This window comes from Lampetra fluviatilis, chromosome 37, assembly GCF_964198595.1.
Source record: "Lampetra fluviatilis chromosome 37, kcLamFluv1.1, whole genome shotgun sequence".
Classification (NCBI taxonomy): domain Eukaryota; kingdom Metazoa; phylum Chordata; class Hyperoartia; order Petromyzontiformes; family Petromyzontidae; genus Lampetra; species Lampetra fluviatilis.
Window position 1 is genome coordinate 3,083,817 of NC_136311.1, and position 9,369 is coordinate 3,093,185.

General features: G+C 55.2%; 1 protein-coding gene across 1 annotated transcript in view; it reads left to right on the forward strand.

The window, feature by feature from the left end:
- LOC144945231 (nuclear receptor corepressor 1-like) overlaps nt 1-9,040 on the forward strand; it is a 66,256-nt gene extending 57,216 nt beyond the window's left edge. The window contains 9 exon segments of the mRNA XM_078873589.1: nt 2,507-2,731; nt 2,864-2,976; nt 3,402-3,499; nt 3,662-3,817; nt 4,390-4,547; nt 5,221-5,271; nt 6,282-6,524; nt 6,940-7,119; nt 7,691-9,040. Coding sequence (XP_078729715.1) covers nt 2,507-2,731; nt 2,864-2,976; nt 3,402-3,499; nt 3,662-3,817; nt 4,390-4,547; nt 5,221-5,271; nt 6,282-6,524; nt 6,940-7,119; nt 7,691-7,902 — 1,436 coding nt within the window. The 3' untranslated portion in view covers nt 7,903-9,040.
- Nucleotides 9,041-9,369: the final 329 nt, after the last annotated feature.

Genomic DNA, 9,369 nt, shown 5'->3' on the forward strand with positions numbered 1-9,369 from the left:
CGCTGTGTCTGAGCCATCCGTGCTGTCCGTGTGCATGTGCCACGATTTGTTCATTCGTCTAGGGCATCGGTGAGGATGGCGAAGAGCGCGAGTTAAATTGGCACGCGGCGAGTCAGCCACGGCTCCAATTGAAGAATTACGTTTTTTGCCTCATTCGCACTGCCTTAATTTATTACGGTGTCTTATCGCATTAGGTCACCTGAAGGTGGTAACAACTGCATAAAATGTGCGCAAGTTAAAACCAACTTGTTCCTGCGCACACACGTTGTGATGCGCACATCACGTGAAGATCGATTTTACTCGATTCATCCACGCTGCCCTTGTATCGCCGTGGAAGAGGCGAGAGAGGCTCCTCAACAATTGGCGCCTTGTGGGCGAGAGGCTTGAGTGGAGCCGCAGCACCCACCGCCTGGCGTGGAGTGTGGAGTTGACTCCTCCGCGCTGGCCACCGCCACAGTGGTCGCCCTCTTAAAGGGTCTCCGGTTGCGGGTGCTGAATGGGTTCACACGAATTAGACTTTCGTATTGCTGAACGGATGAACAAATGAGATGCCTTTTTTTTTTCCATGGAGATGCATGTATAGGATGTGGTCAAAATAGAAACCCGTTAAAAAAGTGTGATCATGTGTCCGGTTAACTCCACTGTGATGAAATTACGGTGTTTGGGAGACACCCGCGTAATCGCGCAATTTAATGTACAAAGTCACCGTTTCGGCTTTTCCCGTGTCGGAATGTGCGGACACGGTCGACGGGCGCCATGAACGCCGATTCCTCGCCGTGTCGCATCTCGCCGGCAGTGATCTCGTACTTTCGTTATTGTGGAGTCGCCCATCTCTGTCACATATACAACAAAAGGAAAAGTCTCAATGATCTCCTGCTCAAACGAGCATTGAGGCATTGGTGCTAATCTCATGCTTACAGCCCTGAGACAGTGGTGGAAATTCCACATTCCTATGCCAGGGTGAGTCTGTCCCTAGGACAACCACTTTTGACTTCACCGCAAAGTGGTACTGGTATTTTTAACCCCCGGAGGGATGATGGACAGTCAACCTCTGAGACACCTGGCCGAAAATATCACCTGTATTGTGAGTGAATGTCGGCGTTAATGAGGTGTCTTAAAAACACACTCAGTGGCACTGTTACCTGTGCCGGTATTCTTCAAGGAACACTCCTGAGAAGCGCCCGACGTGTGTACACAGTTGCGTGTGCCACTCGGACTCGTCCCGATTAGCCTACGTTGGTGACGTTCCTCGGGTTCCTCGACCTGCACTTAAACGATGAAATCCACACACGTGTCCCTCTTAATGATGCTGTGGCGCGAGCAGCATGCGTGAGTAAGTAGCTGCTGGATTAGGCGGCCTCGTGACCCGGCTGGCACTGCTTGAATTTGGCCCCGTTGCGACGGGAGCGGTCGGCGCATAACAGTTGGCCATCCTGCCCAGCAGATCCGATGAATTGTCACGATCCATGGGGTGCGATTCGATTCAAGGATATATTTTTCATCTAATTTGTTGTGGTTCTCCTTTGTACAGTTTTCACCACTCCATTAGCCTAAATGTACATGAGTACATTTGCATATATCGTGAATAAAACTAAAAATAATCTATTTTCCGTATGCACACTTCGACCCGTGTATCTTGAGCACGAGAATCGATTTTAATCATGGAATCGAATCATGACATTTGCAAGTCACCACATTAGTTCTCTTGTGAATTTTGATGTAGTCGCCCATTCACATTTTTTAATTCAACTCAAAACATCGGTCGCTGGCACTGTATGAGAGCAACGTAATTGCGCAGTCAACGAGCGTGAGATTTTGTTATTTGTTTTTGTGCACCACTGCCAACGCCGCAGCAGCATCACCAAACCATTAGCGTTTGTGTTGATGCATTGCTAGCTGGGGCTTAACTTCTTTCGCAGTGTTTAATGGGTCACTGTCGTGATCATGTGACTCATACTAGATGTGCTGTGCCGGGCACGGAAATGTTTTCTTGATCACCAACCCGGACATCCCCATCTGAAATGAATCCCCTATTGTGCCCCCCATGAAGCTCGAGCAGGGCCTTGAGCCACATGACTTTGTCTCGCGCCAAACGATCCATTGCGCAAATTGGTTGCATGCAATCGCATCTCTGTTGCGAGTTGCGAGCAGTCGCGGCGCAGCCCGTTGCTCACACTCGAGACAGACTCTGACTTGCAAGCCACCTGCTCGGCTAGTTTCTAGCGACGTAGTTGATTATTACATGCACATTTGGGAACGACGCACGATTGGTTGTTACAGTTGTGTTGTGGGTAGGTAGGGGTAGTCGAGATGACCAGAAAATGGGCGTGCCTAAGCTCTAACCGGTGTGGCCAGTTACACTGCAGCTGTGCCAGACACGTTCTAGTTTTCCTCGCTGCGCAACTCCCTGGTTCGGTTGTGTGGACACGTCTTTACTCTGGCAGCTGTGGCGGCCAGCCGGATGAGACGGGCTGCCGTTACAGCCACCGCGCTTGTCTCCCAACAGCCGCTCAGCAGCAACAGCAGCAGCAGCAGCAACAGCAGCAACAGCAGCAGCAGCAGCAGCAACAGCAGCAGCAACAGCAGCAGCAACAGCAGCAGCAACAGCAGCAGCAACAGCAGCAGCGCTACCAGGTGGGGGGCGCGGATGGCATTGAGGTCATCAGCCCCCCGTCGACGCCGACGCCGCCACGGCACGAGATGCCCAGGGCGCAGCGACAGCACATGGACGGTGAGATGACAACAACGACACACGGCCCTCCAGGGTGGACCGCCAACGATGATGCACAGCACCTGGAGTCTCTGGAGTTGGCGCAGCGCTGGCGTGGAAGCCGAGATTCCCTTGCATTTGTCTCTGACCCAGCAGCGTTGGCAGACGGAGGAGGAGGGCAGCCGTGGCTGCAAGAGGGCCGGCCCCACCACCCCGAGTCTGGGCGGATGCAGCACCGAGTCATTACCTTGGCCGACCACATTCACGTGAGTCGCGTGTGTCAGACAGTCGCAACCCGTAGATGTGTGTTGTCATTGTCTGCGCGCACGCCCCTTTTGTAAATCCGCTGGTGGATGAGGGTCTTGCCACACCGTGTGGGGCATGAGAGCTTGTGAACACTGGCATACGTGGGAGTGTAGACGTGCAACAGTGGATGTTGCTGCGCTGCCCATTGTGTGGGTCGGTCGAAGGAAGGCGTTCGGGATCTGTTCAGATATGTATGTACGTATGTTGAAATTCTTTTGCACTATACGTAGCCAACCGCGATAAAAAAGGTGCCCAATGTTATTAGCTATGGCCTAGAAGCGAACTCAGGTCGCCCAGTTCAAAGTACATTGCATTCATGACCGCGCCACGGATCCACGCCAGAGAAGGCACAACGCGATGTTTACACACGGTTTTGTCGTTTCAGGAAATCATAACGAAAGATTATCAAAGCGTTGGGGCACCTTCTCAAGCCACCTCGCAGCAAGCACAGCAGTACTTATTCCCTGGGTCGGGCCGGCTCAGGTGTGTGCGGCCACGCACGCACGGCACACACGCACGGCACACACCCACACGGCACGGCACACGTCCACAAGCATAGTTGCCACTCAAAACTGCCGCTTGCACGCGCGGGGTGCGAGCGGCGTCCGGGACATGCCCGTGACTCGGCGCTGCTCTTATCTTCAGGCCTGGCAAGTCTCCAGAGAGGACTGGGATTTCCCCGGCCAACCCCGAGGTGCTCATCGAGCCAATCTCACCCCCGCAGCATCAGCAGCAGCTGGCGGGCTCAGAGCGCGCTGACGGCGCCCCCGGCCTGTCCCATCGCGACGGGGACGACCACGGGTGTGTTCACACGGCCTCTCGGCCAATGACGCCAGACGTGGCGCAGCCCAGTCCGTGAATCTGTGAAAAAATATTCTCGGTGCAAAGATTTGAGATCAAATGCTGTGCTTTGATAGATCGTTTCTCCTTCCCTGCACCGGTCACCAGTCGAGTTTCTGCTGTGATGTTGACTCGCAAACCAGGACTGTGGGGAACCTTTTCCTTAGGGTCCAATAGGGTCACACGCATTAACACACACCCCAGCGTCCTGCAATAATAATGTGGAAAGCAACGCACTTGTTGATTGGCTTAAAAGGTGCCCTTACAGTGACAGAAGTGATGCAGCGTGGCGCTAACATTCGAAGCACGGTGTGGTTGCCAGGCAGAATATTTTCCCCTCTCGTACCCGATTAGTATGCCTAAGATACTTGCAATGGTGAATTAATGTAATGTGTAGACCGTTTATAAGTGGTAGGCCCCGTTCATCCGTGGACCACGAGTCCCCACTCCTGTACTAAACCCATAGTTTTACCCTGGTGCGTGCGGTGCGCTAAGACCGCTGTGTGGCGATGTTGTTGTGGCCGCTGGCGTAGGTCGTCCGCCTTGAGGCAAGGCTCGCCGCACCTGAGCATGAGCGTGCCGGCTTATTTCCGCAACCTGGACGAGAACAGCTCGGCCATCGTGAAGACCAAGAAGCAGGAGATATTCCGCAAGCACAGCTCGGCGGGCAGCAGCGGGGAGCCGGAGATGGGTGCGTGAAGCCGACTCTCGCTGCCCTGCCCGCGCACTCGTGGCCCACGTCCCAGTCTCTGTCACCGTTTTACACTTCAGCCGGCGACGTAGCACAGCGGTGACGCAGAGGTTCCCGGTTTGAATCGAGAGGGATTGCCCTCATCATTCCTCCGGTGTCATCGGAATCATAACGTTTATTTATGCTGGAGGAATCCGACGAGCTATGAAGCGCTCTTTCACAGATGGTCCGGTAATAATATCTGTGATAAGGTGACGTGTCGTCTGCTTCACAGTGGACATGAAAGATCCCTTGACGTCATTCGCAAAGGCGGGCCGCCGTGTGCGGGCTTCAGGGTCCAAAGCAAATTCGAATATTACACCGCAAATTACTCAATTTGGCCCTACCGTACATAGCAATCACTGTCCCCTTCTGGCAGACTAAGGCCCAGGTCACTTATGGAAAATTTGATTATTGTGGTATTTTGTGTTCTCATCTGGTGAAACAAAATAAACTTGAAAAACTTCACCCTATCCCTGCATAAAATAATTTACCTGACGTAACAATGTATGACCAAACATCGCCTTCACAAAGAGTTAGTCGGCTCTAAATGAGAACACACGCGTAGACTGCATTGGCGTGTCGCGATCTATAACTCAAGCGCATGTGTGTGTGTGTGTACGTGCGCGTACAGCAGTGCAGCCGGGCACGGAGATTTTCCACATGCCCGTGACCACGTCCTCAGGTGAGATCTGCCCCCCCCACCGCCTCATGCATGCCCGGCCGCGAGACGGGGGCCAGGGCTCGTGCTGACTACCGGGAGGGGGTGAGGGGGGAGGGGGGCGGGGTGTGAGGGGGGAGGGGGTGAGGGGGGAGGGAGGGGGGCGGGGTTTGAGGGGGGGAGGGGGGAGGGGGGGAGGGAGGGGGGCGGGGTTTGAGGGGGTGGTTGAGCCGTTTGAGATGCACGGAGACGCCGTGGGGGACACGGCGTCTCCGTGCCGGCTTGACCACGGCTAATGTCGGTGGCGAGCTGATTCGGAACCGCGCCTGGGCGACCCACCCCCCCCCTCGCTCACCATTTCACCAACCCGCATTGACCGGCGTGGTGGTGTACGGTCAAACAATCTCCATGACTCACACGGTGTGGGGAGGCTTTCATCCAGCAGTGGATTGACAGAGGGCTGTGAATAATGGTAATGAAGGTGGTCAAATCCCAAACGCCTGCTGGGCTTGACCCTTGGCAGTGGATGTGTCGGCCTTTACCTAAATCCGTTGCACATATCCCTGGAGCAGTTCTAAACACAATGATGACATCTTTAGTGGAAACGAGGTTCAGCTAATTGGGTACCAATTAGACGACGTGCAGAGTGGGCACAACCACGGGTAGGGCAAGACGCTGTGTGGCCGCTCGTGTTGCTGCGTCTGGTCCACGGCTGCATGCTGCGTGCGATGGCGTCGGAGTTGCTTCGCTGCTTGTGTGCGCATGTTCCGGTGACGAGTTGTGGCCGTTACTTTTCCTAAACGCTGACTCTTTTCTTTTTCCTTACTGTCTATACCGCACTCCCGTCCGTCTTCTCTGTACCCCCCCCCCCTCCCCTGCGTGCCGTGCGCTGGCCGCCGTCGCCGCTCGCCCTGCGGCAGCAGTGTCCTCGCGTCGTCCTCTTGGCGAGATCGTTACGCCGCTTCATTGCATGCCGTGTTTTGTGCTTCCGCTTTTGTTTTTCCTTCCTGCTCCTCCTGTTCTCCGTCTCCCAGGAGCAGTCAGCTCTAGGAGTCATTCCTTTGCAGATTCTGTGGGGCCCATGGGCCTGGAGGCCATCATTAGGAAGGCCCTCATTGGCAGCTTTGAGGATCAGAACGAGGAGGCCTCGGCCATGTCGGCGGTGGCGGCGGCCGGAGTGGGGGTCATGTCCGGCCTAGCGGGGGTGTCGCCTGCGCTAGATGGACGAGGTCAGCAGGCCCTCGGCCCCTCCCCTTCCTCCTCCTCCTCTGCACAAGGTTCGGGCGCTGGGCTCCGTTTGTCTCTCGTTTCTCGCTGCGTCCCGTTTGGTTGTTGTCACTGTGTTGCCTGAAGCGCACGGTTCGCGAGGATTGTCGTTGTGTAGAGCTGTAATCTTGTGACGCTGTTAGTAGCTGAAACCGTTGCTGCGTTCTTTGTTTAAGCTTCATAACTCTTTGAGTCACAAATCGAGCATGCTTGCTGTACGGCTCAGACAGAAGTCACTCGGTGGCAGTAGCCAATCAAGTTTATTAAAGATTCGGTATATTAACGGTTCGTGGTGCATGCGTCAAGTTGCGCGAATGTCAATGTTTCTTTTGTTACCTTTCGGCTAATTGTGATGGCAATGGTGATTCTGATGGTGGTGGTGATTCCAGTATTGATGGTGTTGATGATGATGGGTGTGCATTGCAGCGAGCTCTCTCAAGGTGAAGCTGCCAAGCAGGCCCAGTGCCAGGAAGGCCAAATCTCCGGGGCCGGCACAGTCGTACGCGGAGCGGCCCTCATCGGTCTCCTCGGTCCACTCGGAGGGCGATAACAACCGCAAGACTCCGCTCACGCACCGCGCCTGGGAGGACAGACCCTCGTCCACGGGTGAGCGAGTCGGCGTGCGAGGGTTTCGTTTCCGCCAGGTCTGTCCGTGACCAGGAAGGTTTTTCCACACCGGGCACAACTGCATCCAGTATACCCGTGGCTGTGGCTGCTGCTTGTCACGCGCCACCAGCTCCAGTCGAACCGCGACCCAGAAACGAAAGCCCTGGTCGCGACCTGTCGGTGGGGATTCTTTTTGGTGCTCCGTGTCGCTGTGCGTGGATGGGCCTTTGACAATCCGTGTCCCCGTTCTGATTCCGTGCGGCCACGAGAGGTGTCTTCGTTCCTGACAATATTGGAAACAAGAATCGTTTCTTGAATTTTAACTCCAAATTCATGGCAATTCATAGAATCTCGGGGGTGGAGAATCAAGTTAGATGTTATTAGCAACAGCTTATAATGCAAAAAATATATAATAGACGAATGTTTCTGGTAGTGGATTAGTAGCTTGTCGTGCGATGTCGCTCATTTTGTGGTGACCTGGGCAGTCCAGCCGGCGTGGGTTATAACCACACTGCCTTCCGTGCGCAGAGAGTGACCTCGCCCTCTTGTGCCGCCGCCCCACTTCCCGCAGGATCCACGCCGTTCCCCTTTAACCCCCTGATGATGCGACTGCCGAGCAGCACGCCCCCCTCCGCCCTCACGCAGGCGCCGGCCGCCGTAAGTCAGGTGGCCTCGCCGGCGCCGCCACCGCCGCCTCCTCCTCCTCCGCAGCGCACGTGGGAGCGGGAGCCTGCGCCGCTGCTCTCCGCGCAGTACGAGACGCTGTCGGACAGCGACGACTGAGCCCCCGCTCGCTCGCTCGCTCCTCCTCCGCCGCCCCGTGGGGTCGCCCGGGGGTCGCCCGCGCGGACGCCGATCTGCACGACGACCGGAAAAAACGCGCGCCACACGAAACCACGTTAATTTCCGAAAGCTGAATGAAACCCCCGCCGCACGTGCGATGCTCGTGCCGGCGCACGGGGGGCTCGACCGCCTCGCCCGCCTCGCCCGGCTCCTTTAATGCCAAAGCAAAGCGCCGTCAAGACTCCGGCAATGAACAGGATGCGTTGCGGGCGAGCGTCGGCGCCGAAGCTCCCTCCGGGACAGTCGCAGCGCAAGCCCCCTTCCCCCCCACCCCCTCCCCTCCCACCCCCTCCCTCCCCACCCCCTCCCCGCGGCGCTAGAGCGTGGCACCGAACAGGCGTCTCGTCCTGCCCGGAGACGCGGTCGCCACCTGCTCATCCAGACACATCTTCAGATTATATATTGGGTCAAAAAAGTATAAAGTACAGCTTAGTTTTGTATTTGTATATACGTGTATCTTTTATCTTGTTTTCTTTTTCATACGGTCTTTCGTGAATTTATTCAGAGCTGACTGGCACACGTTATTGTACCTAATAGAAACTGTACAGGAAAAGCAAAGCGGCACCCGGTTTAGTCAGCGTCGAGCGTTTGTGAGATGCCCGTTGGTATGACGCGCTCCCCGGCCGGCTGCCACGTCTGCTGTGGAGATGCGCTAACGCGTTAATTGTTGTTTTTAGAGTTCTCTTTAACGACCATCGCACCTCCATCGCAAGACATGTTCGGAACTCTTAGCCGCAGGTCCACCCTCATTAATTGCCGACGTGATCTCGTTAACATTGGAATGTAAATTTAACACTGGACCCGAAGCCACCTGATCACAAAGCCAAACTTTGGAGAAGATGAAGATGAAGAGGAGGAGGAAGAGGCGCATAGCAGCACTGCCTGCATTTCTGTTTTTATTCCGTGACGTCGCTCAGCCCGGCCTAGACAACATGAAGTGGAACCCAGGCGCAGACGCGAACCTCTCCCCACGGCATCCCCTCTGTGTCTCGTTTTTATTTTGCTGTAGTAAACGTGATGGCGAAGATGGCTTGATCCACGTAGTGTTTCATCTGACGTAATAAAAGGTTAACATTTACACGTACACCGCGAGACCGTGACTGGGACTGACGACGTGGGGCGGTGACCGAGCCTCGTGGCCCGCGCCTCTCCGCCGTGTGTGACGGCCCCGTCCGTGCCATCTGGGTAACGAGCGACAAAACGCAAAGCTTTGCCAGGGACACCTTGGTCAGTGGGTACACGAGCACAATGCAAGCTGCCCCACACCCATCAGTTAAAGGAGCCTCCTCTTAAGATATTCTTAGGCGATATTCTTATATCTGTAAAACTTTGAATTTACGGATACTTCACATGTAGCAGCAATATTTAGGACATTCCTGGAATTGACCACGGAGTGCAACGGAAACA